Source organism: Nicotiana sylvestris, chromosome 1, assembly GCF_000393655.2.
Source record: "Nicotiana sylvestris chromosome 1, ASM39365v2, whole genome shotgun sequence".
In the NCBI taxonomy this organism is placed as follows: domain Eukaryota; kingdom Viridiplantae; phylum Streptophyta; class Magnoliopsida; order Solanales; family Solanaceae; genus Nicotiana; species Nicotiana sylvestris.
In genome coordinates, this window is record NC_091057.1 from 68,548,928 (window position 1) to 68,572,309 (window position 23,382).

Consider the following 23,382-nt stretch of genomic DNA (forward strand, 5'->3'; position numbering starts at 1 on the left):
CGTTTGTGATAGTCTTCATTGATGATATTTTGATATATTCTCGCAGCCGGGAGGATCACGAGCAGCATCTTAGAGTGGTTCTTCAGACCTTAAGGGATAGTTAGTTATATGCTAAGTTCTCGAAGTGTGAGTTCTGGTTGAGTTCAATTGCATTCCCGGGTCATGTTGTATCAGTAGAGGGTATTCAGCTTGATCCAAAGAAGATTGAGTCAGTCAAGAACTGGCCTAGACCAGCATCAGCTACAGAGATTCAGAGTTTCTTGGGATTGGCAGGCTACTATCATTGGTACGTGGAAGGGTTCTCATCTATCGCAGCCCCGATGACCAGGTTGACCTAGAAGGGTGCCCAGTTCAGATGGTCGAACGAGTGTGAGGCGAGCTTTCAGAAGCTCAAGACAGCTCTGACTACGGCACCAGTGTTGGTTTTGCCCATAGGTTCAGGGCCTTATACAGTTTATTGTGATGCATCTTGTATTGGACTTGATGTAGTGTTGATGCAGGATGGCAAGGTCATTGCCTATGCTTCGCGGCAGTTGAAGATTCATGAGAAGAACTACCCGATTCATGATTTGGAGTTGGCAGCCATTGTTCACGCATTAAAGATTTGGAGGCATTATCTGTATGGCATGGCATGTGAGGTGCTCACGGATCACAAGAGTCTTCAGTATTTGTTCAAGCAAAAGGAGTTGAATTTGAGGCAGAGGAGGTGGTTGGAGTTTTTGAAGACTATGATATCACCATCTTATATCATCCGGAAAAGGCCAATGTGGTGGCCGATGCTTTGAGTAGGAAGTCAACCAGTATGGGCAGTCTTGCTTATATTTCAGTCAGTGAGAGATCGCTTGCTTTGGATATTCAGACTTTTGCCAATCAGTTCGTGAGGTTGGATGTTTCTAAGCCCAGCCGTGTATTAGCTTGCACAGTCGCTCGTTTTTCATTATTGTAGTGTATCTGTGATTGGAAGTATGATGATCCCCATTTGTGTGTCCTTAGAGATACGGTGTAGCACGGAGGTGCCAAGCAGGTTACCTTAGGTGATGATGGAGTTTTGAGATTGTAGGGTCGAGTTTCTGTGCCTAATATGAATGGACTCCGGGAGTTGATTTTAGAGGAGGCCCATCGCTCCCGATACTCTATTCATCCGGGCGCCACGAAGATGTATCAGAATTTGTGGCAGCATTATTGGTGGCAGAGAATAAAGAAGGATATCATTGCATATGTGACTCGGTGATTGAATTGTTAGCAGGTTAAGTACGAGCATCAGAGGCCCGATGGTTCATTTTAGAGGATTGAGCTTCTCGAGTGGAAGTGGGAGCGGATCACTATGGATTTCATTGTTGGACTCCCGCAGACTCGGAGGAAGTTCGACGTAGTGTGGGTCTGCGCATTTCATTCCTATGGCAGTCTCCTATTCTTCTAAGAGGTTGGCTGAGATCGGTATCCGGGAGATTGTTCGCCTTCATGGTGTGCCCGTGTCTATCATTTTAGACCGAGGTACGCAGTTTACCTCACGCTTCTAGAGAGCAGTTCAGCGAGAGTTGGGCACGCGGGTTGAGTTGAGCACAAAGTTTCATCCTCAGACGGACGGGTAGTCCGAGCGGACTATTCAGATTTTGGAGGATATGCTCCGAGCTTGTGTCATTAACTTTGGAGGCTTGTGGGATCAGTTTTTGCCTTTAGCAGAGTTTGCCTACAACAACAGCTACCAGTCGAGTATCCAGACGGCTCCTTATAAGGCTTTATATGGTAGGCGATGTCGGTCTCCGGTTGGATGGTTTGAGCTGGGAGATGCTCGGTTGTTAGGTGAGGATCTAGTTCAGGATGCCTTGGACAAGGTCCGGATCATTCAGGATAGGCTTGTACAGCTCAGTCCAGGCAAAAGAGTTATGCCGACCGCAAGGTTCATGATTTAGCATTTATGGTCGGTGAGCGAGTTTTGCTTTGAGTGTCGCCTATGAAGGGTGTGATGATATTTGGGAAGAAGGGCAAGCTTAGCCCTAGGTTCATTGGCCCGTTTGAGATCCTTGATCGAGTGAGAGAGGTGACTTATAGACTTGCATTGCCACCGAGCTTATCAGCCGTGCATGCAGTGTTTCATGTGTCCATGCTTCCGAAATATCACGGCAATCCATCCCACGTGTTAGATTTTAGCACTTTCCAGTTGGACAAGGACTTGTCATATGAGGAGGAGCCGACAGCTATTCTAGACTGACAGGTTCGTTAGTTGAGATCGAAGATTTTTCCTTCTGTTCGTGTTTAATGGAGAGGTCAGCCTGCTGAGGCATCAACCTGGGAGTCCGAGTCCGATATGCGGAGCCATTATCCCCATATTTTCCCCGACTCAGGTACTTCCTTCTTCTGTCCGTTTGGGGACGAACGGTTGTTTTAGAGGTGGAGAATGTGATCATGTTTTTAAACTGAATTCTGCATTCTGAGGCCTTAAAAACCTCTTTTAGCATCACCTCGATTTGCGTGCACAATTCGGGCATGTAGATGGAAAACTTATATGTGAAAATCTATGAAAAATGATAAATTTTGACTATAAAATGAATTAATTTGACTTCGGTCAACGTTTTGGGTAAACGAACCCAGACCCGTGATTTGACGGTCCTAGAGGGTCCGTAAGAAAATATGGGACTTGGGCGTATGCCCGTAATCGAATTCCGAGATCCCAAGCCCGAGAAATGAATTTTTAAAGAAAATTATTTTCTGAAATTGTTTAAAGGATTTGGAAATGAATTTTGATTAGAACATGTTGGTATCGGGCCTATATTTTGGTTCCGACGCCCGGTATAGGTCTTATATGTGATTTAAGATAATTCTGTGAAGTTTGGTACGAAACAGAATCCGTTTGACGTGATTCGGACCTTAAAAGCAAAATTTGATGTTTTAAGAAGTTTTGAAATATTTCATTGATTTTGAGGTTTAATTCGTTGTTTAAGGGGTTAATTTGGCGATTTTATCGTACATATAAGTTCATATATTGTTTTTGAGTTAGTAAGTATGTTTGGTTTGGAGCCCCGAGGGCTCGGATGTGTTTCGGAAGGTTTTTTGAACTCATAAAAGTTGCAGGTTTTTGATGTTCAGTGCCCAGGGATTTTTCTCTTCGTGTTCGCGTGGGAACACTCGCGAACATGTAAGGCAAATCTCCCAGGTGCCAAATTTCTTCTTTGCGAAGTGAGGCTAAGGGGTATACCCTTCGCGAACGCGACCCAACATACGTGAACGCGATGGCTTATGAGCTTGGGCGGGGGGGGGGATATTATACCTACTAGAACGCGACCACCTGGACGCGAACGCGAAAGCTCGAGGAGTTAGTTCTCCGCAAACGCGAGCCCATTTCCGCGAACGCGAAGGTCTCTCAGGCCTAGCTTATCGCGAATGCAATGAGCCTGTCGCAAACGCATAGAACAAATTCACCTAGTTATTTTAAGTTCCAAAAACAGAATTTATTACGGGAATTCCACCATTTTTAATAAACTTCATCTTCTCCACACCTCTTGAGCGATAGAGGAAATTCACCATAGCTTCATAGGTATGTAATCCTAAGCTCGTTTTCTTCCATTTTTATCAACACACACTAGATTTCTAAACCTAAAACATGTGATTAAGGGTAGAAAATTAGGGATTTGGGTAGAGTTAGGGCTTTTTGATTATTTGGGAATTTGACCTCATTTTGGGGTCGGATTTCAAAAAAAAAAAATATATATATATTCGGGCTCGAGGTTGAATGGGTGATCAGATTTTGGCCCAAAACCTCGTGTTTTGACCAAGCGGGCTCGGGGTCAATTTTTGACTTTTTGGGAAGAATGATGGAAAAACTATAATAAAGCATTGGAATTAGATTGTTTAGCATTTATTGATGTTACTAAGTCGATTATGTCTAGATACAATTGATTTAGAGTCAAATTCAAAAGGAAAGGCGGTATTTGAGGCTTGAGTTGGCCGTGGAAGTTCGAGGTAAGTGTGTGATGACCCAAGAAGTCATCACTTGAGTTGCAAGTGAATTCAGTGTTCCGAGGACTAAAAACCTCCCTTTTACCTCACCTTGATTTATGTGCGTGGTCTGGACCTATATCCGGAAAGCCTTCTATGTGAAAATATGAGAAATAGAAATTTCTAGAGTTAAAAATTTGATTATGGTTGACTTTGGTAACATTTTGAGCAAACGGACCCGGATCCGTGTTTCGACGATCCCGGGAGGTCCGCACTAAAATATGGGACTTGGGCGTATGCCCGGAAATGAATTCCAAAGTCCCAAGCCTTAGAAATCAATTTTTGAAAGAAATTGTTTTACTGAATTATCTAAGAAATAAAGAAAAGAATTAATATTTGAAACCATTGTTATCGGGCGCGTATTTTAGTTCCGGAGCCCGGTACAAATTTGTTATAGTATTAAAAAGATAACTGTGAAATTTGGCGAAAAACGGAGTTTATTTGATGTGAGTTGGACTTCCGGTTGAAGAGTTATGAACTTTGAGAGTTCTTGATGAAAATGTTGAGTTTTGAGGTTTAATTCATGATTGTACATGTTATTTTGATGATGATGTGATCGCACGAGAAAGTTATGGCCAAAATACTAAAGCATGTCACTGCAGTCCATAGGAAGGGCTGTGCGCCCGCAGTCAATTTGTGTGGTTCACACAGAGGGTCTGAGAGGGGTATATTTAGACGGGATTTTCAGTTATTTTTCATTTTTCAAAACCCTAAAAACATAAGAGGCGATTTTTCAAACAACCTTTCTTCTCCAAAACATTGGTAAGTGATTTCTAACTCATTTTCTTCACTCCTTAACATCTTTTAACATGATTTCAACTCAAAATCAAAGATTTTCATGGGGAAAATTGGGTGTTTTGTGTAGAACCTAGGTTTTTCAAAAATTGTGGATTTGGACCTCGATTTGGGGTCCGATTTCAAAACAAATTATACATTTGAGTTTGTGGAGGAATGGGTAAACGGGTTTTGGTTCGAACCTCGGGTTTTGACCATGTGGGCCCCAGGGCGGTTTTTGTCTTTTTGTGTAAAACTTTGGAAAATTTATTTTCATGCAATCAAATTGATTCATTTAACATTTATTGATGTAATTAAGTAACTTGTGACTAGATACGAGCGAATTGGTGGTGGAATGAAGGGGTAAAGCTATAGTTGAATCATGAATTGTGTTCGTGGCATCGAGGTAAGTGTTTGGTCTAACCTTAGCTTGAGGGATTAGGAGTTGTGTCTTATTTGCTACATGTTAATTGTGGAGTACGACGTATAGACATGGTGAAAAGTATCTATACATTGGTGTCAAGCATGCCTGTGAGTCTTGTATTATAATTATTATGACTCCGTTGTGGTTTATTGCGCTTCACATGTAATTATCACCATCGTTCCCTTGCCGGGATGTTTGTTTTATATTAATGATCCCTTCCCGGGATATTTGTTTTAATAGTATTGTTCCCTTGTCGGAATGTTGTTGAAATATCATTGTTCCCTTGCCGGAAAGTTGTTATATTACTCTTGTTCCCTTGCCGGGTTTCCTTGTGATTATTGTTGGCTTGTAAATGGGAGCGGGTGGTACGCCTACCACAAGATATGATGAAATGGGAGCGGGTGGTATGGCTACCAAAAGATATAATGAAATAAGAGCGGGTGGTATGCCTACCACAAGATATAATAAAATGGGAGCGGATGGTATGCCTACCACAAGATATAATGAAATGGGAGCGGGTGGTACGCCTACCATAGGATATAATGAAATAGGAGCAGGTGGTACACCTACCACAAGATATAATGAAATGGGAGCGAGTGGTACGCCTACCACAAGATATAATGAAATGGGAGCGGGTGGTACGCCTACCACAAGATATAATGAAATGGGAGCGGGTGGATGATTTGTTTTCCTTATTCTTGTTAGTGGATGATTTTTATTCCTTTATAATTCTTTTGATATTCTGTTTTACCTGTTATTCCCCGAAGCATGTTTCTCCCTCCTATATTTATTTGTTTATTTCTGTATTTCGTTTCCGCTGTATATATATTTGAACTGCACAGGTTTACTTGGTAGTCTAGTCCTAGCCTCGTCACTACCTCGCTAGGGATAGGCTAGACACTTATCAGCACATGGGGTTGGTTGTGCTGATACTACACTCTGCACTATGTGCAGATCCCGGAGCAGCTTTTGGACCGTAGTGTGGAGGCTACCTTCAGTCCATGCGGAGATCCAAGGTAGACCTGCAGGCGTCCGCAGTCCCTGGCATCTCCCTCTTTCCCTATTTCCTGTTTCATTTTCCTTTTATTCAGAAACAGTGTATTGTCATTATCTTCGAACTTTGTATGTAGTAATCTCTTAGACAGTCTGTGACACTGTGACACCACGTTTTGGGTGGTTAAGGCTTAAGTATTTGTAATAGATGCATTTTTCATAAATCTTATTGTTGTCTTTCGCTTAAATTTGAATTTCCGCTATTACCACGTTATCGTCTTATATTTGTTAAAAAGAAATAATTGTTTAATGAAGTAATTAGATTAAAGGTTTGGCTTGCCTAGCTCACATTAGTAGGCGCCATCATGACTCCCGAGGGTGGGAAATCCGGGTCGTGACAAGTTGGTATCAAAGCTCTAGGTTACATGGGTCTCATAGTTCACAGAAAAGCTTAGTAGAGTCTGAGGGATCGGTATGGAGACATCTGTATTTATCCCCTAGAGGCTACAGAGTTAGGAAGAACTTCACATTTATTCTTTCCTATTGTACGGTTTGGTTCCTCAATGCTAAGTGAATTTCAACTCTATTTTTTCGCAGATGGTGAGAACACGCACTTCCTCATCCACTGACCAACAGCTCGAGCCCCCAGCAGCAGCTTCCACAAGGGGCAGAGGCCGAGGCCGAGGCCATGCTAAAGGCCGAGGTAGGGGTAGAGCTCAGCCCCAAGCAGCAACACCAGCGGCGGAGCCTCAGGTTGATTTTGATGATGAGGTACCGGCCCCAGTAGTTCCGGTAGGCTCAGCTCAGGTCCCAAAGGGGTTTATTGCTACCCCAATTCTTCAGAATGCTCTGGACCGACTAGTGGGCCTTATGAAGAGTGTCACCTGGGCAGGTTTGCTTCCTGTAGCACCAGCCATCTCTTAGGTTAGAGGAGGAGCCCAGACTCCTTCTACTCGCACTACGGAGTAGGTAGCTCCCCAAATTCAGACTCCAGCGGTTCAGCTAGTTGAAGTAGTTCAGCCGGGTGTGGTAGCTCAGACTGGTGATGGAGCGGCTATGTTTGCTGATGCTTTGTGGAGGTTGGATAGGTTCACCAAGCTCTTCACTACTACTTTCAGCAGTGCATCTACTGATGATCCCTAGGATTATCTAGACAGTTGTCATGAGGTTCTCAAAAAAATGGGGATAGTTGAGACCAATAGGGTCGATTTTGCTACTTTCTGCTTGTCTGATCCGCCAAGACTTGGTAGAGGGATATCTGTTTGGCTAGACCAGCCGGATCGCCAGCTTTGACTTGGGAGCAATTTACTCAGCTGTTTCTGGAGAAGTTTCTCCCCATCATTCAGAGAGAGGCCTATCGGAGGCAGTTTGAGCGTCTCCAGCAGGGTTCTATGACTGTTACCCAGTATGAGACTAGATTCATCGACTTGGATCATCCTCTTATCATACTTCCGACCGAGAGAGAGAGGGTGAGGAGGTTTATTGACGATTTTATTTAGTCGATTCATCTTCAGCTGGCTAGGGAGGCTGGGAGTGAGATTACTTTTCAGGAGGTGTCCAATGTGGCCCATAAAGTGGAGATGGTTCTGTCACAGGGAGGTGGTCATAAGTCAGACAAGAGGCCCCATCATTCAGGCCGATTCAATGGTACCTCGTCTGGAGGTAGGGATTCATATGGTAGAGGCCATCCTCCTAGGCCTTTTCAGTCAGCACTTCAGGTTTCTCGCGGTGCTTCAAGTACCCGTGGTCCTCAGATGCAGTATTCTGATCAGCAGTCCTATAATGCACCACCAGCTCTTATTAGTGCACCGCCACTCCAGAGTTTTCGGGGTGGTCATTCAGGTCGTCAGGGCCAGCAGTCTCAACAGCCGAGGGCTTGCTACACTTATGGTGATATGGGCCACATTGCTAGGTTTTGCCCTCGAGTCTCGAGTAGCTCTCAGCATCAGGGTTCTCGTGCCATGGTACAGGCACCAGGTGTTCCACAGCCCGCCTAGCCAGCTAGAGGTGGTAGAGGTGGAGGTAGAGGCGCTAGAGGTGGGGCTCAGATGGCTAGAGGTGGAGGCCATCCAGCAGTAGGCCGTTCTAGAAATGTAGTTTAGGGGGGTGGGGCCCAACCCCAATGTTATGCTCTTCTAGCCAGGCTAGAGGTTGAGGCTTCTGATGCAGTTATTACAGGTACAGTTCTAGTTTGTGATAGAGATGCTTCAGTGTTATTTGATCCAAAGTCTACGTACTCGTATGTGTCCTCTTATTTTGCACCGTATCTGGTCATGCCTAGTGATTCTTTGAGTGGTCCTATATATGTATCTACACCGGTGGGTGATTCTATTATGGTAGATCGAGTCCATCGTGCAGGTATAGTTGTGATTGAAGTTCTTGAGACTCGTGTAGATTTTCTTCTTTTGGACATGGTCGATTTTGATGTCATATAGGGATGGACTGGTTAGCACCTTACCATGCTATCTTGGACTGTCATGCCAAGACTGTGACCTTAGCTTCACCAGGTTTGCCTCGTTTAGAGTAGAGAGGGACTCCTGGTCATTCCACCTGCAGTGTTATCTCGTATGTGAAGGCTTGGCGTACGGTTGAGAAGGGGTGTTTGGACTATTTGGCATATGTTCGTGATTCTAGTGCTGAGGTTCCTTCTATTGATTCTATGCTCGTTGTTCATGAGTTTCCTAAGGTATTCCCTTAAGACCTGCCGGGTATGCCGCCCGACAGGGATATTGATTTTTGCATTGATTTGGCTCCGGGCACTCAGCCCATTTCTATCCCGCTGTATCGTATGGCCCGCCTAAGTTGAAAGAGTTGAAGGAGCAGTTGAAAGACTTGCTTGAGAAGGGTTTCATTAGGCCGAGTGTCTCGCCTTGGGGTGCACCAGTGTTGTTGTTAAGAAGAAGGATGAATCGATGAGAATGTGTATTGATTACCAGCAATTGAACAAGGTTACAATCAAGATTAAGTATCCATTGCCGAGGATTGACGATTTGTTTGATCAGCTTCAGGGTGCCAAGGTATTTTCGAAGATTGACTTGAGATCTAGCTACCATCAGTTGATGATTAGGGCATCCGATGTCCATAAGTCTGCTTTCTGCACTCGGTACGGGCATTATGAGTTCTTGGTTATGTCATTCGGGTTGACAAATGCCCCAGCAGCTTTTATGGATTTGATAAACTGAGTGTTCAGGCCTTATTTGGATTCGTTCATGATAGTCTTCATTGATGATATTTTGATATATTCCCGCAGCCGGGAGGAGCATGATCAACATCTTAGAGTGGTTCTTCAGACCTTGAGGGATAGTCAGTTATATGCTAAGTTCTCGAAGTGTGAGTTCTAGTTGAGTTCAGTTGCATTCCTAGGTCATGTTGTATCAGCGGAGGGTATTCAAGTTGATCCGAAGAAGATTGAGGCGGTCAAGAACTGGCCTACACCAGCATCAGCTACAGAGATTCGGAGTTTCTTAAGAGTGGCAGGCTACTATCGTTGGTTTGTGGAGGGGTTTTCATCCATCGCAGCCCCGATGACTAGGTTGACCCAGAAGGGTGCCTAGTTTAGATGGTCGGATGAGTGTGAGGCAAGCTTTCAGAAGCTCAAGACAGCTTTGACTACGACACCGATGTTGGTTTTGCCCATAGGTTCATGGCCATATACAGTTTATTGTGATGCATCTCGTATTGGGCTTGGTGCGTTATTGATGCAGGATGGCAAGGTCACTGCCTATGCTTCGCGGTATTTGAAGATTCATGAGAAGAACTATCCAGTTCATGACTTGGAGTTGGCAGCCATTGTTCATGCATTGAAGATTTGGAGGCATTATCTGTTTGGCGTGGCATGTGAGGTGTTCACGGATCACAAGAGCCTTCAGTATTTGTTCAAGCAAAAGGAGTTGAATTTGAGGCAGAGGAGGTGGTTGGAGTTTTTGGAAGACTATGATATCACCATCTTATATCATCCGGGAAAGGCCAATATGGTGGCCGATACTTTGAGTAGGAAGTCAGCCAGTATGGGCAGTCTTGCTTATATTTCGGTCAGTGAGAGACCGCTTGCTTTGGATATTCAGACTTTTGCCAATCATTTCGTGAGGTTGGATGTTTCTGAGCCCAGCCGTGTATTAGCTTGCATAGTCGCTCATTTTTCATTATTGTAGTGTATCCGTGATCGGAAGTATGATGATCCCCATTTGTGTGTCCTTAGAGATACGGTGCAGCACGGATGTGCCAAGTAGGTTACCTTAGGTGGTGATGGAGTTTTGAGATTGTAGGGTCGAGTTTGTGTGCCTAATATGAATGGAGTCCGGGAGTTGATTTTAGAGGAGGCCCATCGCTCCCGATACTCTATTCATCCAGGCGTCGCAAAAATGTATCAGGATTTGCGGCAGCATTATTGATGGCAGAGAATAAAGAAGGATATCATTGCATATGTGACTCGGTGATTGAATTGTTAGCAGGTTAAGTACGAGCATCAGAGGCCCGATGGTTCATTTTAGAGGATTGAGCTTCTTGAGTGGAAGTGGGAGCGGATCACTATGGATTTCATTGTTGGACTCCCGCAGACTCGGAGGAAGTTTGACGTAGTGTGGGTCATTGTATATAGGCTGACCTAGTCTACGCATTTCATTCCTTTGGCAGTCTCCTATTCTTCTGAGAGGTTGGCTGATATCTATATCTGGGAGATTGTTCGCCTTCATGGTGTGCCCGTGTCTATCATTTCGGACCGAGGTACGTAGTTTACCTCATGTTTCTGGAGAGTAGTTCAGCTAGAGTTAGGCATGCGGGTTGAGTTGAGCACAACATTTCATCTTCAGACGGACGGGTAGTCCGAGCGGACTATTCAGATTTTGGAGGATATGCTCCGAGATTGTGTCATTAACTTTGGAGGTTCGTGAGATCAGTTTTTGCCTTTAGCAGAGTTTTCCTACAACAACAGCTACTAGTCGAGTATCCAGACGGCTCCTTATGAGGCTTTATATGGTAGGCGATGTCGGTCTCCGGTTGGATGGTTTGAGCTGGGAGAGGCTCGGTTGTTTGGTGCGGATCTAGTTCAGGATGCCCTGTACAAGGTCAGGATCATTCAGGATAGGCTTGTACAGCTCAGTCCAGGCAAAAGAGTTATGCCGACCTCAAGGTTCATGATTTAGCATTTATGGTCGGTGAGCGAGTTTTGCTTTGAGTGTCGCCTATGAAGGGTGTGATGAGATTTGGGAAGAAGGGCAAGCTTAGCCCTAGGTTCATTGGCCCGTTTGAGATCCTTGATCGAGTGGGAGAGGTGGCTTATAGACTTGCATTGCCGCCAAGCTTATCAACCGTGCATCCAGTGTTTCATGTGTTCATGCTTCTGAAATATCACGGCGATCCATCCCACGTGTTAGATTTTAGCACTGTCCAGTTGGACAAGGACTTGTCATATGAGGAGGAGCCGACAACTATTCTAGACTGGCAGGTTCATTAGTTGAGATCGAAGAGTTTTCCTTCTGTTCGTGTTTAATGGAGAGGTCAGCCTGCTGAGGCATCAACCTAGGAGTCCGAGTCCGATATGTGGAGCCATTATCCCCATCTTTTCCCCGACTCAGGTACTTCCTTCTTCTATCCGTTTGGGGACGAATGGTTGTTTTAGAGGTGGAGAATGTGATCTTGTTTTTAAATTGAATTCTGCATTCTGAGGCCTTAAAAACCTCTTTTAGCATCACCTCGATTTGCATGCGCAATTCGGGCGCGTAGCTGGAAAGCTTATATGTAAAAATCTGTGAAAAATGATAAATTTTGATTATAAAATGAATTAATTTGACTTCGGTCAATGTTTTGGGTAAACGGACCCAGACCCATGATTTGACGGTCCCGGAGGGTCCGTAAGAAAATATGGGACTTGGGCGTATACCCGGAATCGAATTCCGAGATCCCAAGCCCGAGAAATGAATTTTTAAAGAAAATTATTTTCTGAAATTGTTTAAAGGATTTGGAAATGAATTTTGATTAGAACATGTTGATTTCGGGCCCGTATTTTGGTTCCGACGCCCGGTATAAGTCTTATATGTGATTTAAGATAATTCTGTGAAGTTTGGTAAGAAACGGAATCCGTTTGACGTGATTCGGACCTTAAATACAAAATTTGATGTTTTAAGAAGTTTTGAAGTATTTCATTGATTTTGAGGTTTAATTCGTTGTTTAAGGGGTTAATTTGGAGATTTGATCGTACGGATAAGTTCATATGATGTTTTTGAGTTAGTACGTATGTTTGGGTTGGAGCCCCGAGGGCTCGGATGTGTTTCAGAAGGTTTTTTGAACTCATAAATGTTGCAGGTTTTTGATGTTCAGTGCCCAGGGATTTTTCTCTTCGTGTTCGCGTGGGCACACTCGCAAACGCGTAAGGCAAATCTCCCAGATGCCAAATTTCTTCTTTGCGAAGCGAGGCTAAGGGGGATACACTTCGCAAATGCGACCCAGCATACGCGAACACGATGGCTTATGAGCTTGGGGGGGGGGGGTATTATACCTACTAGTACGCGACCACCTAGACGCGAACGCGAAGGCTCGAGGAGTTAGTTCTCCGCGAACGCGAGCTCATTTCCGTGAACGCGAAGGTCTCTCAGGCCTAACTTATCGTGAATGCGATGAGCCTGTCGCGAACGCATAGAGCAAATTCACCTAGTTATTTTAAGTTCCAAAAATAGAATTTATTACGGGAATTCCACCATTTTTAATAAACTTCATCTTCTCCACACATCTTGAGCGATATTTGAAGAGGAACTTCACCATAGCTTCATAGGTATGTAATCCTAAGCTCGTTTTCTTCCATTTTTATCAACACGCACTAGATTTCTAGGCCTAAAACATGTGATTAAGGGTAGAAAATTAGGGATTTGGGTAGAGTTAGGGCTTTTTGATTATTTGGGAATTTGACCTCGTTTTGGGGTCGGATTTCAAAACAAAATATATGTATTCGGGCTCGAGGGTGAATGGGTGATTAGATTTTGGCCCGAACCTCGTGTTTTGACCAAGCGGGCCCGGGGTCAATTTTTGACTTTTTGGGAAGAATGATGGAAAAACTATAATTAAGCATTGGAATTAGATTGTTTAGCGTTTATTGATGTTACTAAGTCGATTATGTCTAGATACAATTGATTTGGAGTCAAATTCAAAAGGAAAGGCGGTATTAGAGGCTTGAGTTGGTCGTGGAAGTTCGAGGTAAGTGTGTGATGACCCAAGAGGTCATCACTTGAGTTGCAAGTGAATTCAGTGTTCTAAGGACTAAAAACCTCTCTTTTACCTCACCTTGATTTACGTGCGTGGTCTAGACCTATATCCGGAAAGCCTTCTATGTGAAAATATGAGAAATAGAAATTTCTAGAGTTAAAATTTTTATTATGGTTTACTTTGGTAACATTTTGATCAAATGGACCCGGATCCGTGTTCCGACGATCCCGGGAGGTCCGCACTAAAATATGGGACTTGGGCGTATGCCCGGAAATGAATTCCGAGGTCCCAAGCCTTAGAAATCAATTTTTGAAAGAAATTGTTTTACTGAATTATCTAAGAAATAAAGAAAAGAATTAATGTTTGAAACCATTGTTATCGGGCCCGTATTTTAGTTCCGGATCCCGGTACAAACTTGTTATAGTATTTAAAAGATAAATGTGAAATTTGGTGAAAAACAGAGTTTATTTGATGTGAGTTGGACTTCCGGTTGAAGAGTTATGAACTTTGAGAGTTCTTGATGAAAATGTTGAGTTTTGAGGTTTAATTCATGATTGTACATGTTATTTTGATGATGATGTGATCGCACGGGAAAGTTATGGCCAAAATACTAAAGCATGTCACTGCAGTCCATAGGAAGGGCTGTGCACCCGCAGTCAATTTGTGTGGTTCGCACAGGGGGTCTGAGAGGGGTATATTTAGACAAGATTTTCAGTTATTTTTCATTTTTCAAAACCCCAAAAACATAAGAGGCGATTTTTCAAACAACCTTTCTTCTCCAAAACATTAGTAAGTGATTTCTAACTCATTTTCTTCACTCCTTAACATCTTTTAACATGATTTCAACTCAAAGTCAATGATTTTCATGGGGGAAATTGAGTGTTTTGTGTAGAACCTAGGTTTTTCAAAAATTGGGGATTTGGACCTTGATTTGAGGTCCGATTTCAAAACAAATTATACATTTGAGTTTGTGGGGGAATGGGTAAACGGGTTTTGGTTCGAACCTCGGGTTTTGACCATGTGGGCCCCAGGGCGGTTTTTGTCTTTTTGTGTAAAACTTTGGAAAATTTATTTTCATGCATTCAAATTGATTCATTTAACGTTTATTGATGTAATTAAGTAACTTGTGACTAGATACGAGCGAATTGGTGGTGGAATGAAGGGGTAAAGCTATAGTTGAATCGTGAATTGTGTTCGTGGCATCGAGGTAAGTGTTTGGTCTAACCTTAGCTTGAGGGATTAGGAGTTGTGTCTTATTTGCTACATGTTAATTGTGGAGTACGACGTATAGACATGGTGACAAGTATCTATACGTTGGTGTCAAGCATGCCTGTGAGTCTTGTATTATAATTATTATGACTCCGTTGTTGTTTATTGCGCTTCACATGTTATTATCACCATTATTCCCTTGCCGGGATGTTTGTTTTATATTAATGATCCCTTCCCGGGATATTTGTTTTAATAGTATTGTTCCCTTGCCGGAATGTTATTGAAATATCATTGTTCCCTTGCCGGGACGTTGTTATATTACTCTTGTTCCCTTGCGGGGATTCCTTGTGATTATTGTTGGCTTGTAAATGGGAGCGGGTGATACGCCTACCACAAGATATGATGAAATGGGAGCGGGTGGTATGCCTACCACAAGATATAATGAAATGAGAGCGGGTGGTACGCCTACCACAAGATATAATAAAATGGGAGCGGGTGGTACGCCTACCACAAGATATAATGAAATGGGAGCGGGTGGTACGCCTACCACAAGATATAATGAAATGGTAGCGGGTGGTACACCTACCACAAGATATAATAAAATGGGAGCGAGTGGTACGCCTACCACAAGATATAATGAAATGGGAGCGGGTGGTACGCCTACCACAAGATATAAAGAAATGGGAGTAGGTGGATGATTTTTTTTCCTTATTCTTGTTAGTGGATGATTTTTATTCCTTTATAATTCTCTTGATATTCTGTTTTACCTGTTATTCCCCGAAGCATGTTTCTCCCTCCTATCTTTATTTGTTTATTTATGTATTTCTTTTCCGTTGTATATATATTTGAACTGCACATGTTTACTTGGTAGTCTGGTCCTAGCCTCGTCAGTACCTTGCCGGGGATAGGCTAGACACTTACCAGCACATAGGGTCGGTTGTGCTGATACTACACTCTGCACTATATGCAGATTCGGAGCAGCTTTTGGACCGTAGTGTGGAGGCTACCTTCAGTCCACACGGAGATCCGAGGTAGACCTGTAGGCGTCCGTAGGCCCTGGCATCTCCCTCTATCCCTATTTTCTGTTTCATTTTCCTTTTATTCAGATACTGTGACACCAGGTTTTGGGTGGTTAAGGCTTAAGTATTTGTAATAGATGCATTTTTCATAAATCTTATTGTTGTCTTCCGCTGTTACCACGTTATCGTCTTATATTTGTTAAAAAGAAATAATTGGTTAATGAAGTAATTAGATTAAAGGTTTGGCTTTCCTATCTCACATTAGTAGGCGCCATCATGACTCCCGAGGGTGGGAAATCCGGGTCGTGACAAAGTGTTCGATCTAACCTTAGCTTGAGGGATTAGGAGTTGTGTCCTATTTGCTCCTTGCTTCTTGTTGAGTAAATGTATAGGCATGGTGACGAGTATCTATACGTTGGTGTCAAGCATGATTCTCGATATTGAGCAAGGATTAAGTTTGTTTTCGTAGAAATTACTTATGACTGAGTATTGGTGTTAGCTGAGATGAGTAAAAGTTGGGTTAAGATTGGTTATAGCTATTTCTCCCTTGCTGGGACGTATTTACTTTTACTGTCGAATCCCTTGCCGGGAAGTGTAGCTTATTGTTGATCCCTTACCGGGACTCTTGGTATGGTTGTTGCTAAAGGTATATAAATATTATGTTAGATCGGGTTGCACGCCGCAACAATACTATATATGGAACGGGTTGCACGCCGCAACGACGTTATGTTGGATCGAGTTGCACGCCGCAACAATACTATATATGGAACGGGTTGCACGTCGCAACAATGTTATGTTGGATCAGGTTGCATGCCGCAACAATGTTATATTGGATCGGGTTGCACGCCGCAACAATGATATAAATGGATCGGGTTGCACGCCGCAATAGTGTTAAATGATAGGGATCGGGTTGCGCGCCGCAACAGTGTTATTATGGTTTCGTTGTAAATCTTGAATTGTTCTCTCATATTTCTCTTAAGTTTTTGCTAGATTCGATATTTCCCCCGTAGCATGTACCCCTCCCACGTTAATTTCACGACCCGGATTTTCTACCCTCGAGAGCCGTGATGGCGCCTACTGGTGAAAGCTAGGCAAGCCAAATTATTCTAATTACTTAACTTTTTCCAATTTTAAACCATTATCAGTGATGAGTAGATATCATGCAAATAACGAAAATAATTAAGCAGAAGACAAAATCTGACAATTTATCTTAATACAAAACTGCGGAAGTCTAAATACAACTCTACCTAGAATTTGGTGTCACAGCTTCACAGACGGTCTAAAAATACTACATACAAAGTCTGAAAGATATAATATACACTGTTTCTCAAATGAGTAAAGTAAAAGATAGGAGGTGACGCCAAGGCCTGCAGACGTCTGTAGGACTACCTCGTGTCGCCTGTGTTGGCTAAAGACATCACCCTCACTGCAGTCCAAGCACTCCGGTATCAGTATCTGCACACAGTGTAGAGTGTAGTATCAGCACAACCGACCCCATGTGCTGGTAAGTGCCTAGACTAACCTCGACAAAGCAGTGACGAGGCTACCACCAGACTAACAAATAAACTTGTGCAGTTATATAATATACAACGGAAAGTAAAACATAAATATACAAGTAAAGATGGGAGGGGGAAACATGCTTCGGGAATAACAGGTAACAACAGAATATCAAGAGGATTACAAATGAACCAAAATCCAACAATGTACAAATATAAGGAAAACAAAGGCAGAATTCACTTTCATTTCACATCTTGTTGCAGGCGTGCAACCCGCTCCCATTTTATGTATCTTGTGGCAGGCGTGCCACCCGCTCCCATTTCATTTATCTTGTGGCAGGCGTGCCACCCGTTCCTATTTCATGTATCTCGTGGCAAGCGTGCCACCCGCTCCCATTTCATTTATCTTGTGGCAGGCGTGCCACCCGTTCCTATTTTATGTATCTCGTGGCAAACGTGCCACCTGCTCCCATTTCATTTATCTTGTGGTAGGTGTCCATTTCATGTATCTCGTGGCAGGCGTGCCACCCGCTCCCATTTCATTTATCTTGTGGCAGGTGTGCCACCCGTTCCCATTTCATGTATCTCGTGGCAGGCGTGCCACCTGCTCCCATTTCATTTATCTTGTGGCAGGCGTGCCACCCGCTCCCAGTTACAAATCAACAACAATCACAAAGAATGCCGGCAAGGGAACAAGAGTAATATAACAACATCCCAACAAGGGAACAATAATATTTCTATAAAGGAACAACACTATCCCGGCAAGGGAATCGATAGTAAAAGTAAATACGTCCCGGCAACGGAAAATCAACCATAACCAAACTTGTTCCAACATCTAACTACCTCAACTAGTACCAACACTCAATCATAAGTAATCTCCATGAGAATTATCATAATCCTTGCTCAACACAACGAATCAACAACTTAGGCATTCGTAGCTTTTATTTAGAACACAACAATTTCACTTTAAGACTCATGGTCATGCTTGACACCAACATATAGATACTCGTCACCATGCCTATACGTTGTACTCCACAAATATCATATAGCAAATAGGACTCGACTCCTAATCCCTCAAGCTAAGGTTAGACCAAACACTTACCTCGCTTTGCAACCAATTCAAAATTCCAACAAGCCTTTGCCTCGCGAATTCGTGCCCAAAATTCTCAAATCTAGTCATAAACAATTTGATTCAGTCAATAAAAATTATAGGAATTAATTCCATATGAAATTCTACATTTTTCATTAAAAATCCAAAATTGCACTAAAAATTAGCCCGTGGGGCCCACATCTCGGAATTCGACGAAAGTTGCGAAATATGAAACCTCATCCAACCCTGAGTCTAACCATACCAAAATTACTAAATTTCGATAATATTTCGACCCTCAATCTCAAATCTATCCGAGAGGGTTTCCAAACTCTTCCAACTAAATTCACAAATTTAATGCCAAAACTAGTAATATATTCGGGTAATCTAACCAAAATTAAGTTAAGAACACTTACCCCATTATTTTCTCTGAAAATATCCCGAAAATCGCCTCTCCCCGAGCTCCAATTTGGTAAAAATGGAAAATGGGACGAAGTCCCAATTTTAGAACTTAACATTCTGTCCAAAATATTTTGGGTACTGTTCACGGACTGTTCACGGGTACTGTAAAAAAAATCAGTAGCTGTCCAAAGAGAAAATTCAGCAGCCTTTTTATATTCGTTAACCTTCCAAAATCCACCCGAGGCCCTCGGGACTTCAACAAAATACACCAACAAGTCCTAAAACATGATACGGACTTAGTCGAAACCTCAAATCGCATCAAATAATGCTAAAACCGTGAATCACACCCCAATTCAAGCCTAATGAAACTAAGAACGTCCAACTTCTATATTCGATGCAAAAACCTATCAAATCAAGTCTGATTGACTTGATATTTTACACACAAGTCATAAATGACATAACGAAGCTATGAAAATTTTTAGAACTGTATTCTGACCCCGATATCAAAAAGTGAACTCTCGGTCAAACTTTTCCAAAAATCTTCTATTTTCCAACTTTCTCCAAATGCGCTGAATTGTCCTATGGACTTCCAAATCCAAATCCGAAAATGCTCCTAAGTCCAAAATCACCATACGAAACTATTAGAATCATCAAAATTCCATTCCGGGGTCTTTTTCTCAAAAGTCAAATCTTCGGTCAAACTCAAGAAATCTTTAGCCTTAGATTTCTAGATTCCCTTAAATGATGATAATTTGATCTAGGGACCTCCAAATTCGATTTCGGACATATGACCAAGTACCAAATCACGATACGGAACTACTAGAATGGTCAAAACTTTTATCCGGGTTTGTTTGCTCAAAATGTTGACCGAAGTCAACTCAGTTGAATTTTTAAAGATCTAGTTCACAATTTAATCCATTTTTACTTAAAAACCTTCCAAACAATTATACGGTCTGCGCACGCAAGTCGATGAATTATTGATAGCGCTTTTCAAGGTCTTAAATTACCGAGATAATTATTTAAATTAAAGATGACATTTTGGGTCATCATAGTTAATTGTTTATTCCTATTTATTTTCCGCTGTATATTATATAACTGTACAGGTTTATCTGTAGTCTGGTGCTAGCCTCGTCACTACCTCGCCGGGGTTAGGCTAGGCTCACCAGCACATGGGGTCGGTTGTGCTAATGCTACACTCTGCACTATGTGCACATTCCGGAGCAGCTTATGGACAGTAGCACTTGAGGAGCCTGCCTTCAATCTAGCCAGAGATCCCAAGGTAGTCCTGCAGGCGTCCGCAGGCCCGATGTTTTTTTCTACTTTATTATGTACTCTGTTTTCATTGGATTTCGAGACAGATTGTATTTCTTTCAGACATTTGTTGTAGAAATCTTAGTCCGTCCATGATATTGTGATACCGGATTTCGGGTAGAGATGTGTGTTGTTATTATCGTACTGGTCTTGATTATTATATCAGATTAAGTCTTCCGCTTGATTTCATTTATCGTTAATATCTAAATGTTGGATACCTGTTAATTCAGATTGTTAAAAAGGGTTAAAAATGAAAGAGTTAGAAATTTTCTATGTTTAGTGGCTTGCCTAGCTTCTACGAGTAGGCGCCATCACGACTCCCGAGGGTGGGAAATCCGTGTCGTGAAAATGTAGTTGCTATGAAGAATTAGTGGCCAATACATATGACGTAATAAATGAAATTACGTATCGGCTACTAAATTTTTTTATATATATATATATATATATATATATAATGTAATTAACCTTGAAACAATTAAATTATATAGTTGCTATGAGGAATTAGTGGCCGATACGTATGATCTTAACGAATGATCATACGTATCAGCTACTAAATTAAATGTTTATATATATATATATAATGAAATTAACCTTGAAACAATTGAATTATATAGTTGCTACGAAGAATTAGTGGCCGATACGTATGATCGTAATGTTATGATCATACGTATCGGCTACTATATATATATATATATATATATATATATATATATATATATATATATATGTATATATATATATACATATATATAGATGTTCAATATAACTATGAATCACAACGATATAATTAGCTTAGGTTATATGACTACAACCATATTAGTGAATGGACTTATATGTTTCCTATGAGCCAATACGTATGACCTTAATATAAATGACTATTATATAAATGGTCGATGTTACTATGAATCACAACGATATAATTAGCTTAGGTTATATGACTACAACCATATTAGTTAATGGACTTATATGTTTGCTATGAGCCGATACGTATGACCTTAATATAAACGGCTATTATATAAACGGTCGATATTACTATGAATCACAACGATATAATTAGTTAGGTTATATGACTATAACCATATTAGTGAATGGACTTATATGTTTGCTATGAGCCAATACGTATGACCTTAATATAGACGGCTATTATATAAACGGTCGATATTACTATGAATCACAATGATATAATTAGTTTAGGTTGTATGACTATAACCATATTAGTGAATGTACTTATATGTTTGCTATGAGCCGATACGTATGACCTTATTATAGACGGCTATTATATAAACGGTCGATATTACTATGAATCACAAAGATATAATTAGCTTAGGTTGTATGACTACAACCATATTAGTGAATAGACTTATATTTTTGCTATGAGCCGATACGTATGACCTTAATATAAACGGTTATTATATAAACGGTCGATATTACTATGAATCACAACGATATAATTAGCATAGGTTATAAACGGCTATTGTTACAGGGAATTATTGGTTTAAATTTTTCTTTTAAAAAAAAAACTGTTTGGGTTGATAGGAAAAAATTAAAATCCACCCTGTTAAAGGTGACATTCGATCTCCAGACGCCTCACTCAATAAATGCAATAAATTCCCTTACTCAACCAATGCACCGATTAGAACTTTTATGCCTTTGGTACTTTCATTTATATACATAGGAATCCTAAATTAGGGTTGTATAAGTATACATATCTTTCTTGGGAAGTTAATCGATACCCCAAATTTCGGTTTTGCAGTTGATCCGCCCATGGTCCCTTGACGCTCCATCTTCAAAATTTCAATAGGTTTCTTGCTTCTTCCTCTTCTTCTTTTTCCATAATCTTAATCTTAACTTTCATTTATCCCAATCTTCGTCATTTTGCCTATAATCCTAAGCCTAATATGATGCCTCCTGTCGAAAAAAAAATTGCATTGGAACTTTACCTTTTGATATGCTAAGCAACCTTCCTGATGATGTTCTTGAGATATTCTTATACGTATGCCTTTACCAGATGCTATTAGAACAAGCATCTTATCAAGGAAATAGAGAAATAAATGGTGTAGAATTCCACAACTTACTGTTGATCGACCCCTTTGGAAAATACACCAAAATTCTTACTTTGAAAATATTATCCGCCACATTTTGACCCATCATGGAGGACCAGTTAAATAGTTTATCCTCTTAATTCCATATTTGGAAGACTTTACTTATATTAGACAGTTGATAGGGTTCTGAAAATGGTATTGAACATCTTATTCTTAAATTTCCGATAAGGAGGAAACCATACAAATTGCCTGCTTCAATTTTCAATTGTGTGCATTTGAGGCATCTATCTCTTGAAGAATGTTTAATATCTCATCCACCAGCCTTGATCAGAGGTTTTGAAAGGCTAATTAGCCTGAAGCTATACAATGTTACAATCTTGTACACATTGCTTGGAAGACTAATCTCTCATTGCTCATTTCTAGAGCAATATGTGCTTCATCTCCCAGATACTTACAGCGGTGTCATTGAAATTAATGCCCCCAGATTGAAGTCCCTTGACTACAAAGGTAGTGTATGGTTTATTAGTTTAAAAATTGTTCCTCTTCTGGCACAATTATCACTTGCTCTTAGGGGAGGCTATATCCTGGACGCAAAATCTCACTATACTAGGTTATTTGAGTCTTTTTGTGCACTGGAACATCTCCATTTGGATAACCATAGTGTCAAGGTAAATGTGCTTCAAAACTTCACTGTAGTGCATTTTCATAGATTGAATATATTGTGGGATATGAGCCATCCTTTTAATTTGGGATGTTCTTTCTAGTTATTGGCTGCAGGTGCAGGAGAAGTACCAACTAGTCTTCCCTTTCGTGTTGACTGTGTGAAAAATCTTTACCTCTTTGATCTTTATCTGAGTGAATTGTATTCCGTCTCCTGTGCTTTGTGTTTGATCAGAAGCTTCCCATATTTAAAATATATAGAAATTAAGGTTCTTACTTAATCATTTGGTTATCTTCTTAAGATCTCATTACGTAGTGGCTTCTTTATACCTCCGATCGTCATTTAAATTTGGTGTTTTTTTAATTCTTTCTTAGGTGGATGATAGTGGTGTACCTATGGCACTGGATAATATTGATTTGAAAGGAAGTTTTGGAGATACAACATTGAACAACCTCAGTATAATTGTGATTAAGAGCATTCGAGGGACAAATCCTCACATGCAGTAGTTGAAGCTTCTTTTGGAAAAGTCTCCGGCTCTTATGAGAATCATAATAGAGGCATTGACGTATGAAGATTATGAAATTCTCAAATCAATAATTGAGCGTTCAGAATTTAGGTGTGCATCACCTGACACAAAAGTTATATTAAACTACTAGTATATGCCGTATTTTTTTGACAATTCTGGTACATGCCATGTTTTGACAATTTTGTAACATGTCGTGTTTTGACAATCCTGTTATGCAGTGTTTTGATAATTCTGTAGCATGCCGTGTT

General features: G+C 41.3%; 1 protein-coding gene across 1 annotated transcript; it reads left to right on the plus strand.

Moving 5' to 3' along the window:
- The first annotated feature begins 7,941 nt into the window (after nt 1-7,941).
- On the plus strand, nt 7,942-23,114 carry LOC138871012 (uncharacterized). The gene is made up of 4 exons (XM_070148862.1): nt 7,942-8,164; nt 22,371-22,615; nt 22,712-22,876; nt 22,983-23,114. The coding sequence occupies exons 1-4, from the start codon at nt 7,942-7,944 to the stop codon at nt 23,112-23,114; spliced, it is 765 nt and encodes a 254-aa protein (XP_070004963.1).
- The last annotated feature ends 268 nt before the right edge of the window (nt 23,115-23,382 follow it).